At 51.4% G+C, this 22,323-nt stretch overlaps 10 protein-coding genes across 10 annotated transcripts; 7 read left to right on the top strand and 3 right to left on the bottom strand.

The window, feature by feature from the left end:
- Positions 1-134: 134 nt before the first annotated feature.
- Positions 135-1,547, top strand: CC1G_13644 (GAMM1 protein; the record flags this gene model as incomplete). The annotated part of the gene is made up of 8 exons (XM_002912066.1): positions 135-191; positions 246-330; positions 384-504; positions 611-698; positions 755-907; positions 964-1,140; positions 1,192-1,438; positions 1,492-1,547. 8 exons carry the CDS (start codon positions 135-137, stop codon positions 1,545-1,547), a joined length of 984 nt encoding a protein of 327 aa, XP_002912112.1.
- Positions 1,548-2,268: 721 nt separating this feature from the next.
- Positions 2,269-2,705, top strand: CC1G_06727 (hypothetical protein; the record flags this gene model as incomplete). The annotated part of the gene is made up of 3 exons (XM_001828689.1): positions 2,269-2,366; positions 2,425-2,566; positions 2,631-2,705. The coding sequence occupies 3 exons, from the start codon at positions 2,269-2,271 to the stop codon at positions 2,703-2,705; spliced, it is 315 nt and encodes a 104-aa protein (XP_001828741.1).
- Positions 2,706-3,241: 536 nt separating this feature from the next.
- On the top strand, positions 3,242-4,347 carry CC1G_06726 (hypothetical protein; the record flags this gene model as incomplete). The annotated part of the gene is made up of 4 exons (XM_001828688.2): positions 3,242-3,519; positions 3,573-3,763; positions 3,818-4,301; positions 4,338-4,347. The coding sequence occupies 4 exons, from the start codon at positions 3,242-3,244 to the stop codon at positions 4,345-4,347; spliced, it is 963 nt and encodes a 320-aa protein (XP_001828740.2).
- Positions 4,348-5,654: 1,307 nt separating this feature from the next.
- CC1G_06725 (60S ribosomal protein L15) lies at positions 5,655-6,782 on the top strand (the record flags this gene model as incomplete). The annotated part of the gene is made up of 6 exons (XM_001828687.2): positions 5,655-5,746; positions 5,804-5,887; positions 5,941-6,095; positions 6,152-6,342; positions 6,396-6,482; positions 6,532-6,782. The coding sequence occupies 6 exons, from the start codon at positions 5,655-5,657 to the stop codon at positions 6,625-6,627; spliced, it is 705 nt and encodes a 234-aa protein (XP_001828739.2). The 3' UTR covers positions 6,628-6,782.
- Positions 6,783-6,828: 46 nt separating this feature from the next.
- Positions 6,829-8,204, bottom strand: CC1G_06724 (cytoplasm protein; the record flags this gene model as incomplete). The annotated part of the gene is made up of 8 exons (XM_001828686.2): positions 6,829-6,912; positions 6,979-7,502; positions 7,561-7,657; positions 7,711-7,734; positions 7,790-7,866; positions 7,950-7,997; positions 8,047-8,122; positions 8,172-8,204. 8 exons carry the CDS (start codon positions 8,202-8,204, stop codon positions 6,829-6,831), a joined length of 963 nt encoding a protein of 320 aa, XP_001828738.2.
- Positions 8,205-8,289: 85 nt separating this feature from the next.
- On the top strand, positions 8,290-12,103 carry CC1G_06723 (hypothetical protein; the record flags this gene model as incomplete). Its single annotated transcript, XM_001828685.2, has 12 exons — positions 8,290-9,070; positions 9,124-9,274; positions 9,333-9,524; positions 9,580-9,774; positions 9,834-10,254; positions 10,308-10,378; positions 10,436-10,577; positions 10,628-11,162; positions 11,213-11,310; positions 11,361-11,660; positions 11,713-11,935; positions 11,978-12,103. The coding sequence occupies exons 1-12, from the start codon at positions 8,363-8,365 to the stop codon at positions 12,101-12,103; spliced, it is 3,162 nt and encodes a 1,053-aa protein (XP_001828737.2). The 5' UTR covers positions 8,290-8,362.
- Positions 12,104-12,315: 212 nt separating this feature from the next.
- CC1G_06722 (ATP-dependent RNA helicase drs1) lies at positions 12,316-15,035 on the bottom strand (the record flags this gene model as incomplete). The annotated part of the gene is made up of 8 exons (XM_001828684.2): positions 12,316-12,717; positions 12,771-12,841; positions 12,897-13,017; positions 13,076-13,262; positions 13,328-13,509; positions 13,569-14,092; positions 14,142-14,805; positions 14,853-15,035. The coding sequence occupies 8 exons, from the start codon at positions 15,033-15,035 to the stop codon at positions 12,385-12,387; spliced, it is 2,265 nt and encodes a 754-aa protein (XP_001828736.1). The 3' UTR covers positions 12,316-12,384.
- A 147-nt stretch (positions 15,036-15,182) lies between these two features.
- Positions 15,183-18,303, top strand: CC1G_13643 (hypothetical protein; the record flags this gene model as incomplete). Its single annotated transcript, XM_002912065.1, has 12 exons — positions 15,183-15,671; positions 15,720-15,793; positions 15,843-16,435; positions 16,492-16,598; positions 16,658-16,788; positions 16,839-16,990; positions 17,041-17,288; positions 17,336-17,551; positions 17,605-17,656; positions 17,710-17,883; positions 17,949-18,070; positions 18,118-18,303. The coding sequence occupies 12 exons, from the start codon at positions 15,183-15,185 to the stop codon at positions 18,301-18,303; spliced, it is 2,544 nt and encodes an 847-aa protein (XP_002912111.1).
- Positions 18,304-18,728: 425 nt separating this feature from the next.
- CC1G_13642 (hypothetical protein) lies at positions 18,729-20,250 on the top strand (the record flags this gene model as incomplete). Its single annotated transcript, XM_002912064.1, has 2 exons — positions 18,729-18,906; positions 18,965-20,250. 2 exons carry the CDS (start codon positions 18,729-18,731, stop codon positions 20,248-20,250), a joined length of 1,464 nt encoding a protein of 487 aa, XP_002912110.1.
- A 1,286-nt stretch (positions 20,251-21,536) lies between these two features.
- On the bottom strand, positions 21,537-22,252 carry CC1G_06720 (hypothetical protein; the record flags this gene model as incomplete). Its single annotated transcript, XM_001828682.2, has 3 exons — positions 21,537-21,775; positions 21,835-21,948; positions 22,007-22,252. 3 exons carry the CDS (start codon positions 22,250-22,252, stop codon positions 21,767-21,769), a joined length of 369 nt encoding a protein of 122 aa, XP_001828734.2. The 3' UTR covers positions 21,537-21,766.
- Positions 22,253-22,323: the final 71 nt, after the last annotated feature.

Below are 22,323 nucleotides of genomic sequence, written 5' to 3'. Positions count from 1 at the left end.
TAAAAGGACACTTGTAGTCACAGGCGGCAATCACCGGACAGCTCATGTTACATTCCTCACTCCTTCGCAATGCTTTCCTTGGCTTTCGACGCGCAACCTTGCCCAGGTCCTGCCAATTTTCTCCTCCAAGATTCATGACATCTGCTACCCAACTCGAACCTCAACCAAAGCGCCAGAGACTGACCAAGAAGGTTCTTGTCTCAGATAGGCTCACAATGAGCAACATTGAACCACTTTTTTCTTAGATCGGCACTCACAACGGCACCTTCCATTGCGATGAAGCGCTGGCCGTCTTCTTGTTAAAACAGACCGCAACCTATGCTTCTGCAGGTTGGTGATTGGACCCTGCTGCTTGTCAACCATACTGGAACCGGTTTCATCAGATGTTGTTCGAACTCGGGACCCCGCAATCTTGGACGGTTGTGACATTGTCGTGGACGTGGGTGCTGTCTACGATGCTGAAAAACTGCGTTTCGACCATCATCAACGTGGCTTCACGGACGTGTTTGGTCATGGATTCGAAACGAAGTTGTCTTCGGCTGGCCTGATTTACAAGCAAGTTCCTCTCTGTTCCCCGATGGAAGGAGGACTGATATAGATGCTTGCCCAGACATTTCGGGCAAGAGATTATTGCAAATAGGCTCAATGCTGCACCAGACGATCCCAAGGTCAAGTACGTCTGGTTGAAGGTCTATCGAGTACGTCCGCCCAAAATAGTGGAGATGGTTGAAGAAAAGATCTTAAGCCGCGACAGGATTTCATTGAAGCGTTGGATGCAATCGACAACGGTATTTCTCAGTACCCGACTGACATCCAACCCCGCTATCGCAACAAGACTGACCTCTCGAGTCGCGTCGGTAGCCTCAACCCTCGTTGGAATGAGCCCACGGACTCAACTATCCTCGATGTACGTCGGCATTAGGCTGAGACGAGAGGAAAATTCCTCAATGACTGCTTCCTTAGGCACGGTTCCAAGAGGCTTCTTCCCTTGCGGGAAAAGAATTCCTTCAAGTCGTTGACTATTACCGTGATAGCTGGCTTCCTGCAGGAGACCTTGTGAAGGAGTTGATTGCTTGGAGCAAGGCCAACGTCGATTCTTCTGGTAAGATTATCTTGTTCCAGCAATTTGCCCCTTGGAAGGTACGATATCTACTTTCCTACGTTGTATTCCAGGCTTACCTCTGCCTCTAGGAACACCTTTTCGAACTCGAGAGCTCCGAAGGTGGAGGTGCTCTTGAGCCCAATCAAGCCATCTATGTCGTTTATCCTGACGAGATTGGAGGCAACTGGCGTGTCCAGGCTGTTCCTGTGGCGCCTTCGAGCTTTGAAAGTCGAAAGCCACTTCCCGAGGCTTGGAGAGGCGTCAGGGACGGTGCCTTGTCTCAATTAACTGGGATTGCAGGTTGCGTGTTCGTCCATGCCTCTGGGTTCATCGGAGGTGAGCATTCGCTTTCACGCGCGTTTTTCCTTTTTCCTTAACCTGCCATTCAGGGAATAAAACCAAGGAAGGTGCATTAGAGATGGCCAAAAAGGCCTTGGAACTTTAAACCAATGTCTCTTAAAAGACTTTCGTGTGGCCTTCGATTTCGCAAGGCTTTACCTTGTATAGCACGTGCCTTGCAGTACTGAATTGACGTCGGTCGATACTCAACCATCCTCTCTCTGTGTCAGCAAATACTAGCCATCTTCGATGGTTTTCCGTGCACGCATCCGGTGTGTTACTTGGTTCATTTCGGTTATCGGGCTGATGGAGGCCTCATGGGATACACGTGGATATCATCTCACCGTACAGGGCCTATACCCTGGGGTTGATGTCTTCGTCCTCCCAGCGTCCTCCTATCTTGTCGATTTCGCATTAAAGACACGCGTGGTTCCCCCATTCGCGCCTTGTTTTCCAATTAGAGGAGTGGAAGAAATCGACATGCCTCAAATTTAGGCATAATGTCTTCGGTGCGATTTATTGTCACACGTCCCCCGCTTGCGGTTTCCGATCGCCTCGTGCTGCTGACGACACATACAGCTCTTGTAGATGAAAGGCATTGCATACACATGTCACGCTAAGGGTTGGGTCAGTCTCGGATCCGTGCCAACGCCACGAAACCGCGCGGTCGACGGGCTATAAGGGACGACGCCCGTCTCACTCGTTCGACACGACCTTCTTCAACCCGCCGAGCAACGTAGGCTAACCCTCTTTCGCTGTTTTCTAAGTTTCAAGAAGACGAAATGGCAGCGGTGGAAGCCCAATATCACCCGATTTTATACAGCACGATGGCTCTATTGGCTATGGCTGAGCTCGGACTCAGCGCCTACCTGATCAATGAGGGGAACGAACACAATTCCTTTCCAAGTGAACGGTATCAAGCAATGTAAGTAAATTTCTTGTGTTCAGAATCGTTGACCACACCGCTCACTTTCGGTCTGCAGCATCATTTCGATCTGCTTCATGGCGTCATGGACCACCCTGTTCGCGACGACATACATGCTTTGGTTCTTTGACAGGGCAGGGCACCTTTTGGCCAACGTTGCCAGTTCAGTGGCTTGGCTACTCGTCACGTTCGCTATGTGGGTAAGCATCCAGCCTACGGTATTGTGGCGTGAAAAGGAGCACAATTCACTTACCACTTCGCCAGGGCGTTGGTGCAGGTCTCATGCATGTCACGAGACCGGGTGGAAACTGTGCAAGACAGCCTACTCTCTCCAGGTGATCAACCATCATCTGTAAAACGTGCTGAAAAGCTAAAAGTGAATGGGTTAGATGTCGACAATCCCAGGCTGTCGAAGCTCTCGCATGGACAGAGTGTGGAATCTGCTTCCTTACGTTGATGGCAACTGGTTTCTGGATGTTCGCAAGTCGGAGGGTTTCGAAGCAGATTGGAGATAGCTCTACTCGACTCGTGTAGGGCATGGATTTTACTGCGTATATATACGTGTTACCTCTACGTCCCCTGTCGATGGACCATTTGTGCTGGATATAAACACTGATGGATCGCGCGAGCCCGAAGAAAGGGAGATAAGCGCCCTTGGTTGGCACAAAAAGAAGAAACCGGATTCGGGCCGCTGCCCCCCCCCCCGGAACAGGTTTATGCGCTATCGCGAACAGCATGTCTGCAGCAATTGCCCAAAAGGCCGAGGCACCTCTTTAAGGCTTGTCTTGTGCCATCTGCCACAGCGCGACCTTTATCCTCTTCTGTGTTACCCCGACCCTACTGGCATCCGATTCAACGGCAACTGTAACGAAACGATGGCGAGCCAATCAAGCAACCTTACCTATCGCCACCATTCGGTCGTTCTGATTCACGGTGAAGAGGCCTCAAGGGAGACGGAGCCCGGAAATCTTGACACTATTGGTCAAATACAAAGCAGGCAGGTCGACCCGGTTCCCGAGGATCCTGGCCGACAGGCCAGGGACATACAAATGCCGATGGACCCAAAGCTGCTGGCAAACACCCGTAGGAAAGCGTTCATCCTACGAACAATCGCGCTGCTCTGTGCTTGCAGCCTGAGTGTCGGAAGTCATTAGTACGTTTCTCTTCTAGCGGCTGCGAGAAGGAGCACCCTTAACTGTCATCTAGTGCATCGAATATCCTGGGTCCTTTAAAGAGTCGGTTGCACAGAGAACTGGGAACATCGCATACGGAGTTCGGGCTGCTGATGGCAGCATATAGCCTGAACAGCACATGGACGCCTCTCGTAGGTGGGCTCATGGCGAATAGGCTTGGGACAACCTTCGCCAGTATCCTTGCGACTGGAGTCATTTTCCTAGGTCAGTCCCATCATTTGGTTTTCGAGACATCAGCTCTGATTCTTGGTGATCTAGGCCAGCTTCTCCTACTCACCGGAGACATCTTGGGAGATGTCCGCTTCATGGCGCTGGGGTTGTTCGTGTTTGGGCTTGGTATAAGCCCACTGGCAGTCATCCAAGAGACCATTATCGTTCGGTTTTTCAAGTCGCATGGGTTGGGCCTTTCGATGGCATTCGGTCTCATAGCCGGAAAAGGCTCCTCCTTCGTAGCGGCCAGAACAACGTACCCCTTGACCGAATGGTTCGGCAGGCGTGCCCCTTTCTATGTTGCAACAGGCCTTACGGCATTTTCTGTTGCAACGAACTTACTTTATCTCGCCTGCTCCCGTTGGCTCGTCACAGGTGCAGGGGCAGAGCTTGAAGCTCCTGATATCAAGCAGGAAGCTCGTCGTCGGTTGGCCATCGACAACATGTCAGCGGCGCAGGCTCTGGAAAAGGTCGCTGAGAAACGATATGTCAAATTCCGTGCCATCACGACGCTCGGAGATGTGTTCTGGGCGTGCGTGGATCTTTGTGTGCCATTTTTGCCCCACAGGGACCCCTAACTCTGTTTAACGTAGATACGTGTGGCTCAACGTACTCTGCGGGATGATCTGGTCCCCGTTCATACATCTCGCTCCGTACGCGTCTATTTCTCTTGTGGCCCACGCCCATTCTAACGTCTCTCCAGAAATCTTATTGAACATCGATTTGGGTTATCGGAACACCAAGCCGCAACCCAAGCGTCATACCTTCTCGTGGGAAGCATCGTTTTATATCCAATCGTAGGTCATTATCGCAATTTTGAGGACATCCTTTCACTGGTCCATCCCAGTGCGGATACCTTGTTGATAATATCAAGCAACGGAACATCATTCTCCGCCTGTTGTTCATATCTTCGATCTCCACTGCCATTGGGTACCTGTGGTTTGCACTCCCCCCTCGATGGACTAAAGATGCATTTCCTGGAATCCTGGCGTACGCGTTTGGGCATGGATTTTCTCCTCGTACGTGGACTTATGATGCTCTGGCGTTGAAGACACTCATCATTTCTCCCAGTCTTGTTGGTGGTTATAGTTCCGGAGCTTGTTCCGTCCAAGTTTGTATCTACTGCCTTGGGGGTTCACAAGAGTGTGAGCGAAACAGAGTTTGCCTCTATGCCTCGCTTATTGTCGTATACAGGTGGAACAAACAGGGTCGACTATTTTTCAAACTCTCGCCGGACTCCTCCTTGATTCGAAAGGATTCAAGATACTCGACACCTACCAATATCTGACCAACGCATTCCTTATTCTGAACGCCTTTCAGTTTGTCAGCATCCTTTGTCTTGACTACTTACGAGCAAAGAGGAATGTACCGATATCATCTCCGGCAGAGGAAATAGCCACAGGTGCATGTCTCCTCTCCAACTCCTGCGACGAATGTCAAATGTGCCCGTCCGCGACAGAGCTGGATCCGTCAATAGCAAGCGGACCGACAGAGACGCAACCATTGCTACGACGCTCTCACGCATCCAACGAAATCCAGTATCTTACAAACTCTACCAACGCCCCAGCAACAGATTTCAATAGCGAGAGCCGCGAGACTATCTGCACGGCCGCGGAATTGCGGCGGGGACGACGGATGCTGATGTTATGCTTTGCGTTATTTATCACAGCCTGGATTCTGTTCATGTGGACTGCGTGGTTTAAACTAGGGAAGGCAAGGAGTCTGCTGTAGGCATATATGTCCATCCTACTACGCATATCCAGTTTGTTTCGACCTTCCCTTCGCCAGTTGCAAGGGTTGATGGCGATCCGAGTCGGCAAGGGGCAGCCCAGGCCGATAACTGTTCCGTATGGGCCGTTCGCAAAGGTACCGACGCCGACGGGAAATGCCGAAGAACTACTGCACAGTATCAAGCCACAACCAGCGATTCTATACACGAAATTATCACCGGCGTCGGGGACGACAACATCAAGACAGGTAAGGGCGTCGTGCTGGTCGTTATGGTCATGGATAGCGCTAATGGAAATATTCCAGGTGCAAGATGGGCGCGTACAAATATATCGGAGAGCTCTACAAAAAGAAGCAGTCGGATGTCTTGAGGTTCCTCCTCCGCGTTCGGTATGTTGTTGGAAGAGATTGCTTTGAATGAAGACTCAAGGAGAGGAGGATAGATGCTGGGAATACCGCCAATTGAACGTCATCCACCGTGCTTCCCGCCCATCTCGCCCTGACAAGGCCCGTCGACTCGGTTACAAGGCCAAGCAGGGCTATGTTATCTACCGAATTCGCGTGAGGCGCGGAAACCGCAAAAAGCCCGTTCCTAAGGGTGTGTCCTGATCCACCACCGAATACCTCCCGTTTAACTGATTTTTCTGCGCTTAGGTGCTACCTACGGCAAGCCCGTCCGCCATGGTGTCAACCAATTGAAGCCCCAGCGTGGCTTGAGGAGTGTTGCTGAGGAGCGTGTTGGACGACGATGTGGCAACTTGCGTGTCCTCAACTCTTACTGGGTTAATGAGGACAGTGTGTATAAGTACTACGAGGTCATCCTTGTCGACCCCAACCACAAGGCTGTACGTCTTTCCGCCTATCGTACGCGATCGAAATCTCATGGCACTCTATTCAGATTCGCAGGGATCCCAGAATCAACTGGATTACCAAGCCCGTGCACAAGCGCCGCGAGGCTCGTGGTCTCACCAGCGTTGGCAAGCAGGTACGATTTCTCTTATCTCAGAAGTTTTCGCGTCTTAATTTGCTGTTAGAACCGTGGACTTGGCAAGGGACACCGACACAACCATGCTCCTGCTCGCTCGACCTGGAAGAGGCACAACACCCTCAGCTTGCGTCGATACCGATAAGCGAATCGCACTCCACCTCTCTTCATTTTTGTACTTTGTACTTGCATCACGATCAGGTGATGGCCATCCTGAATTTGCACATCCACCGAACACACATGCCTCATGTAACGTCAGTATGCTATGGATCCATCCTATATGCCATCATCGCACGCAAATGTTTGGGGGTTTGATTCAAAAGGGATCTAAGTTGAGATTCGTAAGTTACAGTTTAATTTGTCGGAGAACGGGGTCGACCACACTAGTGGGCGGCTCAGCGAAGCAGGCTCTGAGAGCGGTGACAGATATCTTCGCAAACCAAGTTAGAAAACCAAATTAGAACCAAGGTAGTATCGCGGTGTGAAATGGACGCACGGAACCAGTATGAATTGCGTATGCGTCGGATCCGACTGGGAGTTCGTCAGAGAGTGGTTGGATGAGGCCCCGCATCTCTGGTGCCCACTTGAAAAGCAGACCTTCCTCGTCTATGGGTTTAACCGCAGTTTGTGGACTTGTCGCAGCATCTGGACCTGCGGGGTTTACAGTCGCGCCATCGATCGATTTACGCCGACTGGAGACGTCCTTGAACAATCTACCATAAGAGTTTCTCCACATGGTTGTCCAGTAGACCTTTAAGCCCTCTTCTGAGAGGATGTCTTCAATGAGAGGGATGTTGACACTGTAGAGATCAACTTCGCCATTTCGTAAACCACAATCGTCGGAGCCCCAGTTGTGCCATAGATGTTGGATGATTCGACAGCCAATGCGGTGAGCCGGTTCAAAGTAGGTCGTGGGTGTTGGGTGTACGACAGTACCATATGAGAGGGCAATAGAGCGAACTTTTGATAATGAAGATGACAGGGCGGCGCCGATAGTACCAGAGGAGAGCGCGAACGCGGCTAAAGAAGGCCAGGGTTAAAGAAAAGCAGGAATTCTGTGTTTGCGGCGGACAAGTACCCGAAGTGTTTCTGCCCAGGTTGGGACCGGATACCACCAAGTCGATTTGCCCAGGGTAGAGGTTATGCAAAGCGACGTTCGCACAAGTGGCTGGGGTCTACAGGCTGTGTCAGACCAGAACTGAAGGAAGTAGTGCACCGAGCGTCGTACTCCATCTAAAAGAATCCACTCGGCCTTGTAAGAGATAGATGAGGACAAGCCTGACGTGGGTTATAGAGCTGGGACGTACCAGTTCTCCTGGCTTCAGAGGGCGTGACTTTGGAGATTGCTCCCCGTTGCCATCCTCCCTGGGGTAAAAGTATCGGCCTGCGGTCAGCTCCTTAATGTGATATGCCTTGCCTGTGGACGATAAGCGCCTAGGATACGAGAAGAGGGGGGAAGAGGCGTGCCTATCCACGATTTCTGGGAACTAGGGAGAACAACTTTGACGTTCCAGCCTGAAATTATGAGTGAGGAAAGGGTCGATTAGGGATGCTGGGAAAGTACCTAAGCGTTCTGTGAGGTGACGATAAAGACCAAGGACATATGGAGATTCTTTTGGATGTGGAGGGCCGTCGTCGTTCTGAAAAGAAGTGAGTGATATATTTGTATAGAGAGAGTTGATAGCTGACAGTCAAAAGAATGGTTGGGACTGAAATTGACATTATGGTTCGGAGCAAGTTGTACCGAAGATGGCAACAAGGGGTGTCGCCAGCGGGGATTGTGCCTTGTCCTCATCGCGCCATCATCATCGTCCTGAATGACTGTTGCTCATGAACTCCCGATCGTAGCACCGTTACCCCCGCTGGAATTACCGTCCTCAATGTCAACAACAACAAAAGAACAATCCCACAACATCAATTCCCCACCGCCCGACGCCCCAGACAACTTCTCGACACCACCGACGTCCACCCTCAACGACAAGGACAACCACCCATCGCGCCTCCTCTCCCCGCCCACAAACCTCTTGCGCAAATCAATTTCCGTCGACTCATTCGTCGCCGCCAGCCATAACCCTTCTCGCCCTTCCAAACATCCACCAGAGCCTGAACCTTCACGCAGCCGGGGATATAGTGCAGCCCCGCAGCCCAAAGTTGACAGGAACTATCCGTGGTCTGGCCGAAATCGAGGCGCCAGTGTCAGCTCCGTGCGAGAGGACGATGACTCCCCGTCCTTCCTCGACTCCGATGTCGAACGGTTCGATCCACATGTACCAATAGACCGTTTTCGACACGCGTCACTCAAGGGTCAAGAAGCCCAACGGCCTGTTATTCGTGGAGGCGAACTGCCTCTTCCTTCCAGAACTCAGGGCTTGAGTGCCGCCTCGAGCATGAGCAGCGTCCTGACCGCTTCTTCCAGTTCAAGCCCACGAGACCCACAGTCCCTTCCCCGCACCCTATCATCTTTGCAACCCTCTATGCGGCCCCATCAGCCAACGAAAAAGGAACATTTTGGGAGGGCGCGGAGCGGGAGTCTGGGCGTCTATACACCCGCAGTCCATGAGTCCAGGCGGATGACAATTAACACTCACGTTCGTGTACCTTTCCCCACCCTTTCCTATTGCTAACATCTCCATTTTAATAGGTCAGCATGTCAAAGCCAGCACACACTATCACTTTGGCAATTATCGGCACAGCGAGCTGCGGAAAATCCTCCGTCATTCGGAAAGGGCTGGCCAATTATTCCTTATCTGAGGCCGCGACCTCGCATGCCCCTGATAACCCCGTCATTCGATGTGAGGCTTCTGTCGTCTTTGCATTAACGGCGCCAGTTGTCTTATGACCATTTTATAGATACTCAGCGCACGGGTCGCATACCATCCGAATCGTCAGCCGACTGTCTCTTACATGCCGTAGAGATTGACGTTCCTTCATCCATAACAGCTCTCCCTCCACTCCCTAAAGATCTGCCTGCTCTGGATGGAGTGATTATTTGCTACGATTCGTCAAATGCCACTTCATTCCAACCCGTTGAAATGCTGCTCAGTGAGTGGACAGCCGTATGCGCTGGTTGCTTTCGTATCGCTGACTGCGTTAACAGAAGGGTACCGGGCGAAGAAGTTACCGATCATTGTTCTGGCCTGCAAGACTGATCTTGAGCGCCGCATAGAGCCAGATCGCGCCTCGGAACTTCTCCAAGAGTATGATGTAGGGTTAGTAGAGGTGACCAGCACTCAGGACAGTGGTAAAGGGAAGATGCGTCAGTCGTTCGATTGGCTTGTCAAGGCTGTTTTTCGTGCGCGTCGTGAGTGTCGTCACCTATATCACCTTGCGTTCACCAACCCAGGTCCCTAGAATCCCAGACCGGTGATGACAGGAATCCAGCATCTCCAGAGTTCTTGCGCAACCCTGGCCATCCATGGGAACCGTCACGGACAACAACACCAACAGCCTTCACCTCTCAGGGCGTCAGCACTGTCCCCTTTGGTCCCTCGATATCAACAGGGGGATCATCTGTATCTACATCCATCGCCTCGATATCACCTACTTCGCCCGTGCGAGTTCGCTCAACCGGAGATTTGTTGTATGAGAAGGAGAGAACACGCCTGCGTTCTGCACCGTCGGAACCCCAGCCTCCTCCGCCAGATCTCCTACCCCGCCCCCGTCACAGCAGTGAGGTTCAAGCAGATTCGAAGGATCACAAAGTGCAATCCGCACCTTCCAATGGAATACCCCCGGCCCCGGAGGTCAGACAAGAAAGACCCAAAAAGGATCCGTGCGTAGATTGTTAGTCCGTATGTCATTAGTCGCTAACCCATGAAAATTTAGACCTCAAGCTCAATGGGCAACCTTGGACGAGCTACTTGATAAACTGCTGTTCTTGGCAGTCAGCGGTGATGGTAAGAGCACGGTCGTCCGTCCCGTCCTCCTACCCTGTAATCTGATCGTCCCACCAGACCCCGCATTCATTTCTCACTTTCTCCTTACCTATCGGCGATTCGCTACCCCACGGAGCGTGTTGCTGGCGATGCAGAAGCGGATGCGCCAGTTGGACAACCCTTCTGGAGATCCCATGTTTGCCTGCTTTGCCCAGATGAGGTTGGTTTCCCTCATCTCTTTCATTGCCTCGATGCTAACGTGTTGGGCAGGATATGTCATCTACTGGAAACATGGATTCGGGATTACCCAGACGACTTTGCGGTGAAAGGGACAGCAGGTGCCCTCAACGCATTGATCAAGTCGATTATTTCCAAAACACATCTTCTCCACTATGGCTCCGAATTCTTGCCCTTCCTCGAGATGCTACCTTCGAGATCGGATCACGACTCTCCATGGGCTCTCAAGGGTGAGGTATCCGCGGATGAGAGCGATGATTCCTACAGCTTCATGGAGGATGAAGAGGACGACGTCGAATCTCCGCCGCGGGATGCGACAGAGTCTCCTACGTCAAGCAAATCCGCAACGCAAGACCAGTCTCCCCCGTCCAATCTGCGAGAGCGCAAATCTAGTCTTCCATTGACCAAGTCCATTCTTGGTGGAAGTTCCGCCAATTCAACCGATCCTTCCCCGAAACAGCAGCTCAAGGACCTCACCAAACTTGCTCAAGATGTCCTGAATTGTGACTCAGAGGAAATCGCCCAGGAAATCACCCGTCAGTGGGTAAAGCGATTCATGGAGATCAAGGTACATGTTCTCGCCCTCTCATGACATCTGGTCGACTCACCAAAACGTAGCCGAGGGACTGGCTTCACTACACCTTTATCTCGAACAAAAAACCTGATAATGATCCCATTACGGCCTTCAATGTAGTTTCGGCTCACCTTGCCGACTGGTGAGTTTAGTGCACTGAATTTCATTAAAGCATTCTCACCTTAGTTCTAGGGTCATCTCGCTGATACTGTGTCACGATCGTCCCCGTCATCGAGCGCGCCAAGTGGAGAAATTCGTGGACATTGCACATCGCTTGCGAATGTTGAACAATTACTCTGCTCTACGCGCCGTCGTCGCGGGCATCAACAGCGCTACCTTCCCCGGTGACGAGACAATGGAGATATTCAAGTCCAGGTCTCCAGAACAGGCGAAGAATTTGCAATCCTTCGACGTCCTCCTTCAGCAAATCAGAGCCCATCGCGCCTACCGGTTAGCATTGAGGAATTCGAAGGGCGCTTGTATCCCCGCTATGTATTTGTTGTTTCGTTTTGCACACATTGCTCTTTCTGACGCTCATGATCAGGGAGGTTCATATGTCTGATCTCATCCGAGCCAACGAAGGTAACGGAGATTTCAACGATGCAGACCCTTCGAAGATACATTGGGGGAAGTTCAATATGATGGGTCGGTTCGTGGACACCACCACTCAGTGCCAGATCCAATGCAGCAATTCCAACGACTACGACTTTCCCGAGAGGCCGGCAGTGGCTGAGCTGTTCGTGAAGCGACCTGTGATGAGTCCGGAGGTAAGCCTTCCCAGCGTCTCTCTGTCTAATATGTCTAATCAGTCATCGCTGCAGCTTCAGAAAGCGAGACTGGCTTTGCTCGATTCTGACTTTGATGACTCGAAACCAAGCAACTCCAATCAGGCAAAGTCAGATATCACCGGTTTGCGCAAGATGTTCTTCTGGTGATTCACACCGGTTACGTGGACATTGGACTCTTTATCTTAACCGATACACACTCTTTTACTTCGCCTATGTTGTCGCTCATTCCGGGATATGTAACTTTTTTTGGATTATTACCCTCCTTTTATAATATGTCTCCTAATTTATTTCCATTGCTACTCCTCGCAGTACATACCTGTAATGTCTCTTTTCCACCGATTTTAAGGTATCCCCTCTAATTTGAGAATGTGTTCTGATATTAGGTGGCGCAACTGTATAACTAACAATGAGGCCGCGGTATCATACTCCTACTTTTTCTTGTGCCCTTTTGGCTTTCTCCCCTTGCCGCCTGAAGCAGACTTGGGCTTGGAAGGAGAAGACTGGTTTTTTGAGCGAGAGCCACGGTCAGTGTCGAAATTGCTTTTCGCTTTGCTCGATGACCTTGGTTTTGCAGACGAATTAGCGTTGGACGATGATCCCTTGCTGGGTAGCATGCTAATTTTTGACAGCCGAGAGGCTTTCTTCGCGGAACGAATGGCGGCGTTGACAGACTTTTGCACGCCACTTTCCTTGTCTTCCTCCATCGCCATCTTCCGCCTTTTCGCCTTCCGCGACAATCCAGAATACTTGTCTCGGGAGGGCTAAAAGTATATGTTCGATTATAAAGCCTTGGACGAGGTTCGGACGATCTCACCTTGGATTCGTCGGCTTTCGATTGCTTTCCCTTGGCGGCGCTCTTTCCCTCGTGTAACTGCTTGCTGATTTCTGCACAATACTTCAAAACCTGCAAGGCATTTTGACAAGAAACTAATGTCATTACCTTTGGCCTTCTCCTTTTCCTTATTCGTCTGGAACCACGTCCTCGCCGGCCTCGAGAAAATTTCGTCCTGGTGCTTCATCATATTCTCCCCCTTCGTCAACTCCATTTCAGCTTGCCGTAACTAAGAAAGAAAAAGAGAGGTTAGACCCGACGCGAGAAGTCACGACAGTAATACATACCTGTTTCTCCTCTTTCTCTTCCCGCATGACTTCTGCAATTTCTCCCTTTAGCCCTTCCAGTTTATCCGCATACTTCTGAACGACTGTCGTATCCAGAACCCGTTGTCGCACTTGATCTTCACCTGCTGCATGTTTGATCGCCGCTTTGAGGAGCTTTCGATCGGCTTCGCCTACTAGCGTCACGGATCTAGAGGAAGGGGGGTGAGAATTGAATTGAATTGAATTGTGACAGTTGTTGAAAGGGAGGCTTACTTTCCCTTCCGGCCAGCACGAGCTGTTCGTCCAACACGATGTAGGTATTGCGCCATTTGGCCGGGCATGTCATAGTTGACCACGGTCTCCACTCCCTTGATATCTAGACCCCGAGACGCAAGATCCGTTGCCATGAGGTAGTCAACCGAACCCTCTCTGAAGGACTGCAGTGCTTGTAGACGCTGTTTCGAGCACAAAATTAGTGCTTGCAATGAGGAAGCCAGTTGAGTTGGGTGCACACCTGTTCTTGGCTTAAATCGCCATGCAATTCAGCGCATTTCATTCCCAACAAACTAAAGACGATGCGCATTTGGTGGGCGAGTTTCTTGCTACGCACGAAAATGATGACTTTGTGCTTGTACGTTTGCTTGCATAACGCGACAAGCATGGCAGGACGGTCGCTCTCTTTCCGGATACGAACGAATTCTTGGATGAGGCCGCGGGCTGTCGAGCGCTTCGGATCCACGAATAGTCGGACGGGTTTGTTCAACGACATTTTGATCAGTTCGTCGACAGAGTCGGTCATGGTGGCAGAGAACAACATGGTTTGTCGGGATTTGGGGCAGGCTTTGATGATTTCTGTCAATTCATCTGCAAAGCCTTCAGAGAGCATTCGGTCTGCCTCGTCAAGAACGAGGATATCCAACGAATCCAAGTTGAAGCCGACAGAATTGCGGACGTGGTCGATCAGACGACCGGGAGTGGCGAGAACAACGTCTGGTCTTTGGCGAAGTGCGGCTTCTTGAGCCTTCAGCGAGAGACCGCCTGGGGAGAGTCAGTTTTGAAGAAATAGAGAGGATCCCGGCAGACTTACCGACGAGAAGGCAGAACTGGATGTCCGTGTGCGCCCCTAACCTTTTTCCGACCTCGTAACATTGGACAGCCAATTCTCGAGTAGGTAGAAGAATCAAACACCTTGTAGCAGCGGCCCTCTTTCCTTTTTCTCGATACAGCAGACGCTCGAGCATAGGAATCATAAAGGCCGCCGTTTTTCCAGAACCAGTCACAGCATTTCCTACGATATCCTTCCCGAGGAGAGCAACTGGGATAGTCGAAGCCTGGATGGGTGTTGGTTTTGTGAAGCCGAGGGACGAGATAGCCTTGAGAATGGGTCTCGAGAGATTCATCTGAAGAAAGGTATCGCAAGTTGTTGAACCACCGTCTTCTTCGGCAAAGAAAGCTGCCTTCCGCGACCTGTCTGCCTCTGTTTCTTCCTCTTCCTCCTCTGAACTCGAGCTGCCTCCTTCCGAGAGATCATCCTCGTCTGCGGTTTCTTCGTTCTCGTCCTCGTCACCTTCAGAGTCCTCTTCCTCAGAGCTAGCCAAAGGGTCATCGTCAGACTCTTCTTCATGTCCTTCTTCTTCGTCGTCGTCGCCTTCAGATTCAGATTCGGACTCGTCGCTTTCTGCGTTTGCAGCTCGTTTCCGCTTCAGTGACAAGCGCCGTCTGGCAATGATCTCATCTACGGATATAGGGGCCTCGAAGGAAGTCAGATCCGGTAGACAAGCTAGTAGAAAAGACGTACCGCTTTGCTACCCGCCTTTACCAGGTCATTGACAATGTTTGCACCATCGAAGATGTCTTCATAGTCTGCACCAGCATCGAATACGAAGTCGGGATTAAGGGCATCGTCTAGCGTCTCTTTTGAGATTTTAAGGGAAGGGGGATCTTCAGTGTCCGAGTCTATGGTCATAACATAGTCGGCCATTGTCGTAGCGTATTCAAATTGGATGGCATCCTCCCCCTCCGAGTCTCTTTCGAAATTTCGCCCTTTCTATTTGGGGATATTTCACGTGACACTCGGCGCTCCAGTTGACGGAAAAGGAATTGAGGGAGAGACTCTGTGCTGAAATTAATGGAATCCAACGCGTATCCTCCGCTAGCCAACGTCCACGTCCCAGTTCAAAGTCGTGTTCTGAGCACGTCTTGCTGTCCCGACAAAGATCTGGTTCTTCTAATCTCTCGTCTTGGTGGTCTCGATCGCATCAGCCTCTGGAACTCGAACTCCGGCGCCAAGGTCTGGGAGACAGATGTAGGGGAAGAGGATGCAACCGTCAACGTCAACGGCATCGCTTGGAGTCCGGATGGTTTGCATACTCGCTTTCCACAAGCTATCGGCTCGACTGAATACAACAACTTAGGTCAAACAATCGCCTGCATGCTCGACCCACCTCGGGTTTCGCTACACTCCATCCAGGACGGTCGCATCGTAACCCGTCTGCCTTTGCAGCTCCCAGCCACGAAACTTAGGAATCAGCTGGAAGGAATTTGGTGGTTTTGTCCCCCTCCAAAGCCTGTTCAGAATTCGATTATTCCCGACATCTTCAAACGAAATAACATCATAGTGAGTTTGCTCCTTGTCCTCTTGGTACTGGCTTTCTGATTCCTGTAGACCGGTTCTGCAGAGTCCATCCTCAAGAACTTGCCTTATCTTGACCCTCTTCCAGAAGATTCTGATAAACTAACGTTGAGTGACTCCGATGCTCGATGCATGTCACACTCTAATGCCAGACAGCGCAACCAATCTCTTCGCTTTTCAAGGCTCCCAAACCCGATCCCACAGCAAGTCCCAGCTTCCCGAGGCAATCAACACATGGCCGACTCTTTCTCCCGACTCGAAGGCTGCCGCAGTGGATTCGACTATCCAACATCAATCCTCTATCAAGCCCCAAGGAACTCTGGATGAAAAGGACGACTCCAACCTCAACAGCATTCTAATGATATCAGACACTCTTGGCAACATCTATAGCTTTTTCGACGGCGCTTTTCCTCTCGGTGTGGTTTCTCTAGGCCGAGAAGCGTCCTTTGTGACCGTTGAGAAGTCCAGCCGTGATTTTAAATTCTTCGGGCACGCGAAATTCAACTCTCTTTCATCTCCAAGAATACTCATTGCGCCTACCATCGTCGACATGCCTCTCCTTGCTAATCGGAATATCCGTGACCTGGCAAGGCTGTCTTCTATTGTCCGAGACCTTACATGGTACATAATGCGGGTTGTCAGGGAAATGAAGGAGGCTTGGTTCGGTAACGAGACCTCGACAGGTGCACGAGAACTAGGCCCTCGCTGGGTAGCCGCGCTCGAGGAGAAGCAGAAAGAGCAATTCGGGCGTATGTGATTACAACTCCTCTTAGCGAATGGCGCAAGATTAAGACCGCCTTCTTAGAGGACTCCGCTGATCCCATTCTCGACCTCACCTGGTTGCTTACGACAGGGCGTGCATCGGAAGCCTTGGCCGATTTTCTAGGAAGCGGTGAGCAGATGAGCGATAGGGTGCGTCCTTCAACTGTACTGTACACGTCAATTGCTTGTTTAACTTGCTGATCGCCTAGGGGATTCAAAAGTGGGAAACTGTGATGTCAGATGCTCTGACAAAATTGAGAGATTATTCAGAGAAGCGTCTTGCTCCCGCTTTGCAAAGAGTCCATTTGGTACTCGAGGAACTCCAAGGCTGGGCTACTATGTAGGCTCACCCCCATCACTCAAGTCGTTCTACCGAGCTCAAAACCGCAGGTCCCGATTTTCAGACTTCCAACTCGATTCCAAGGAGATCGCGGATTCAATCCGAGCTGCTGGCAGGGGCATCGTGCTCGCCACTTGGCTGGCGGCTGCAGTTCGACGCGAACACTTCCGTTTCAAGGAGTTCATCATCTGGCTGCGGTTCGGTAATGAAAAATATCTCCCTCCTTTTAAACTCTGACTCACGGTTTTGTAGAGAGCACGAACATCAACGCACAAAATCCCACCGACAACCAGACGTCTCGCCACGACATCTTGGAAGTGAATAACTACTTCGTGTCCGGCCTCACGTCTTCTTCCATTGATCTATGGTTCCAAGGTGAGGTCCCCCAATTTCGACCGCGCGATTTGGGCGTGCCCGAGCCACAGAACGACCAATTGGAGTCTGTGATGGAGCGCGCTGCCCAAGTGGCAAGAAGTCCGCCTGCCTTGGAGTGGCAAGAGGTGTGTTGTTTTCGTTTCACATCGATCCCCACTCTAATCTCAAGTAGAATATTATGCAAAATGATCACAGAGGGGTTCAACGGAACTTGGTGGCATTGGCCGACCATTTAGCCACCAGATGCAGTCGGATTTTCTCCCTTGCCGCTGGGGCGGCATCTCGATCCGCAAGTGTCCATCATCACGAGCCGGCAATCGCAACGACAACGGAACCTAAAAGCAATAATCAATCTGGGCTTGTATTCCGAGAACGGATCGCCCAAGAAGTAAGCCCTTTGTTTCAAATTCCACTACTACCGAAGCTAACTGTTTAATCCAGGCGAATGAATTTATCGAGAACTATCTTACTATTGTGAAGGATCACAACGTTTGTAGGTGCCATCTCAATTGCTTTTTGGATTGACGGATAACCATGAATATCAAGTGGTTCTCGTCCAATCTCGTTATGGTGATAGCGGCTCGGATTTGTCTCTTAGAGTTGCCATAGTCAGTCTCGACTGCGTTTTAGATCAAGGCAGAACACTGCCTGCAACTATCCTAGCCGCCGATTACTTCGATGATGAGAGTGTCGTCGTCGTAGTTCGACTTAACAAAGACGGTGCGTCCCCTCGGTTCCAGGTGTTCCTAACATTGCCAATATCTCACGGGATGACGAAATCACAGCCTGGGTTTCCACTTTCGCCTACGCGAATTTGGTGTACCTCGAAGTGCCCTACCGTACTGGGGTGACAGCGACGCTCGAAGACCTTGTTCAGAGTGCAATAAACGAATGGAAGGCGGGGAATGTAAGGATAAGGTTCTCAACTCAATAGAAGCTGCTAACTCTTTTTAGATCACATCTCTTCCCGTCCTTCTGACCCGGCGTCGCGTTTTGAGTGGGTGCCGGCATGGAGAAGCGGAACTGGCTGTTAATGGGCGAAGAAACAGGAGAGTGGCATGCGTCGTAGATGGGGTTGGAAATCGGTTGGAGGCCTTTGATCTTGGAGATGAGGGTGAGGAAGTGGAGGAGGAAGAGTGAGCCGGACCGGGAAACGAACTGGTGTGGAAGGATGAGAAAAGGCGGCTCGGTGTGACTTTTTGGGTTGTAACCTCTAGCTCAAATTGGCAGAATAATCAAGGATATTTGACCGGAATTGACCGGATATTGTGGGCAGAATAGACTGAGATTCTGAGAAAGTCCGTGGCAGTCGAATGGAGATAGCAAGCAGAGGAGAAGCCAGGACAGTGAAGCCGCGCTTCAGGTCCCCAAAGGCATCTTCGAGAAAGCTGGCCATGCTGTCAGTGTGAGCGCCGCACACCTCCAGCCAAACTTAATTTGTCCACAACATCGGCTAAGTCGTTGTTACAAGGGCCGCGGACCCTCCTGCCCTCGTGTTCCTTGATTCTTATATACCATCTTTTAGCATCAAGTTTCAATACCCCTCTCTTCCCTCCACAGTGCCCATGCCAAAATCAAATCCATCCGCGTCCCCGAGGACACAGCACTCCAACGCAAAATCCTCTGGCGACGACAACGCTGCTCGCCTCTCCGACGTCGCCCTCAGGAAAAAGAAAAACGCAGATGCCCAGGCTGCATTCAGAGCTAGAAGAGCCAATTATATTGCTACTCTCGAAGAAACAGGTGGGTTTCCGTTTTCTCAGTGCCCGGCACTTTGATTGACCGTCACGGTGTTTGCCAGTGACGAGTCTGGAATCTGTTGTCATCCAACTCCAAGAATCGTGTCGAGAATCTCGCGCAGAGGCCCTCGAGTTGCGTCAGGACAACGTCCGCCTGCGTTATGAACTTCGGGAGCGTGAAAAATACTGGAGGGTCCTGTGGCAATCGCGCAAAGCGGGACAAGATCCCGACGATGCTACCCCGCCATTGCCGCCGCTACCATCCGCCGCCCTCGCGCCTCCCAATGTCCACATCGGGCCCTCTCATGCAGTTCAATACCCCGACGACAGCGTATCTTATAGACCGGATGAACCCTCCACATCCACTCCCTTCAACGGCTCTGAAAATTCGTATGCATCGCCATCCATTCCTCTGGTAGAACAAGAGAACGGCCACGACGAGTCAAGTTCCAGGCTCGCCAAGTACGGCGCTTATTCCTATCCGACCAACACGATTAACGGTTCTCCGCGTGACTCACGATGGCCATTACAAGTTCTCCCTGTGGTCAACCCTGGCGGTGAGTCTGGCACACAGACACCAATTTACGGCGAATCACCTACCCTCACCTCGCCCGAAATGTCATTTACCGGATACGCGGCTGAAGAAACAAAGCCTGCACTCCATAACGTTCTCGACAGGGCGCCCTATGGATTCGCGACTGACGAACGCTTTCCACAACGATTGAATGACGGTAGCATCCCCAGCGACAGCAGGTCGATATCACCGACCGCTTCCACTGCTCAGACAGCCTCCTCCTCTGCTACCTCCCTGACCTCGCCCTTTAATTTTACCTTTCCTGACAGCTCTGCATCTAACGACCGCAGAGATTTCGACTTTCGACGCCATTCCCTGCCCCAGGGGGAGATTACTCTCCATGGTGGTACTGCCGACATCACGATGGCTGGTCTCGCAGGATCCGATGCCGTCAGGTACCGCCTAAATTCCCGAAAGGATGTCCTAGGACAGCTACCACCAGTAGTTGCCGGCAACGACAACGGTGGGGCATCATCCGACCGAACCAGCGGCGACGATGTCCATTCACTCGCATCCCGGTTGCGGCGAAGGCGAGGCACAATGCCATCCTCCCGATCGCCGTCTCCAGGTCTCCCTTCTCTATCCAGCACCGTAGCGGTTATCAAGGCACAGGCCTTTGGAGCTTTGCGGCGAACCCGGGCAAGGGGTAAGAAGTCATCTGAAGGTGCTGCGAAGGTGGCCATGGATGTTTTGGAAGCGCGAGGCATTGGGATTGGCGGGCCTTCCACCGGTTCGAAACGCCAACGAACGGACAGTGACTCGATGGAATCGTAATGGAACTCTCCTTCCTCTGCTTGCAGCTTTCGATTCTTGCTCTCTCGTCATCGATACCCCGTGGAATGGGTTGCACGTTTTGTAGATCTTCCGTGGACTTTATATGTATGTACCAGATCCCGCTTCCCCCCATATGTCAAAAGTATGCCTGTACCATAGCTGTGCTATTATCTTGTCAACCAACCCTGTATTCATGATTGTACATCTAAGACATCGGCAGCCAATTCGATATCGATTTGTATGCTGTCCACTGACAACCCTCGCAGTAAGTACTTGCACTTTGAACTGCAAAGGAGATTAATGCGAACACGGAGATACCGGCATCGATACGCGACCGCGATATCTGGAGTCCAGTTGGCGGCGTTCCAAACGAGCACGGAGGGTCAACCTGGATGACAGAGCGAGCCGGAGATGGATTGCGTCGGTTAGCCAAGAGGATAAGAGGCGCCCATGGAGAGTCAGATGGCCACTTGCGGACCACGTAACTCTCCGGTAACAGTAGTCCAAGTATAGTCAGATAATAAGGTATTCAGCGAAAAAAGAATGACGGTGAAGTGGGATCCGACAAGATGGTCACAGGCATTGTCCGGAGGACGGGAAAGAGTTAGCAGTGAAATACATTGCATAAGGATCTAGGGAGGGTTTTACGGCCTTCAAGTCTGTGGAAAAGGCTTGGTATCAGTGGTTGATTCCCGAGCGTTTGACATGGGGAAACGGCGCTGAAAATAACAGGCGAGGCTGACCCACGGGGTACATCCCACAAGGAAGCAGACAACACAACGAGACAGAACAGAAGATCAAGGTACAAGGGACCAGCAGCTGGCATTCGGTTGACCAAAGAGACCAGACAATGAAGATAGGTGGCAGGGTGATTTTGAGGTGTGGGGCTTGAAAATGAAGTATACGGTCACAATCAATACCCCGATTCGAAGGTACCGAGCAGGATGTTGTTGCAAGCAAGCGAAAAAGAAGTTGGTCGGCCTGAGGGATGCAGTTCGTCTGCTTAACGGTGAGATTGCAAAGAAGACGTTCTGGGGCCCATTTGAGAGTGGTATCCACTAGCCGCCATTGGACTCGTATTCGCCAACTTCGGGTGTTCTGGGACCACGGTGTTCAAATCGAGGAGCAAAAGAAGAAAGGCCGGTTCATCGGGGAGGGAAACTAAACCCCTGTTGGAAATGAGCTGGTGGTTCGAGAGAACGGGGAGCTTCATTTCCGCGACTCCGAAAGGGAAAGTCTGCGCCAAACAAGCCTCCCAGGTCCGGTTACTCCGGTCATGTCTGCGAGAAAGCAGGTCAAGATGGATATGGGCATCCGGAATCTACATATGTAAGTACACTTTATGGCTGTATAGATATCACGGGAAGAGTTGTGAGTGTCAAAGGTGCAAGGAGCTGCAAAGCACGAAGCAGCCTGCAAGGGTTCCTACGCTTCAAGGATTGCAACCAGTATATCGTGGGCGCCAGAGAGGCCTCGAAAGTGGGCAGCCCAATGAAATGAGATATATCTTCCAGAATCAGTCCCACTGAGAAGGCGGTCGTCAGCATGGAACAAGAGGCACAAAGTCTCAAGGTTCAAACATACCACGAGACGTTCTTCTTCCCGTTGAGGAATGGACGGCTTAGTGGTTTGCTTCGCGACCTGAGAGGCTAAGCGACCCTGATTGGGATTGGAGGCGTTGGTACCTCGTTGCTGGGACTGCAGTTTGCCTTGCTGAACACTGTTATGCATCGATGCGACGGAACGAGTGACTCACTGCTTTAAGCCTTCGCTCCGCTGCCTCTGCCGCTGCCGACCTCGCATCGCTGGGTTTAGGCTGTGAGTCTCCGCCCAAGGTCGTTCCTGCGGATTTCTTCTTGTCTTTGGGTTTGTTAGAGGGCGCCGGAGCAACTGCTGCTGCGGGTGGACTCGTCTGAATGGAATTGGACGGCTGGGAGCTAGACTTGCGATGCTTTCCTCCACCCCCTCCGAGTTTCTGCCCTTTGGATTGGTTGGCGCCCATGAATGTGGAGGTTATGCGTTGGAAGCTGTGGTGAGATTACATGGTCTCTTATAAGCCAAGAAACGGAGGAA

Source organism: Coprinopsis cinerea (assembly GCF_000182895.1).
Source record: "Coprinopsis cinerea okayama7#130 chromosome 1 map unlocalized cont3.1, whole genome shotgun sequence".
Classification (NCBI taxonomy): Eukaryota; Fungi; Basidiomycota; class Agaricomycetes; order Agaricales; family Psathyrellaceae; genus Coprinopsis; species Coprinopsis cinerea.
This window is presented reverse-complemented; position numbering and strand designations above follow the sequence as displayed.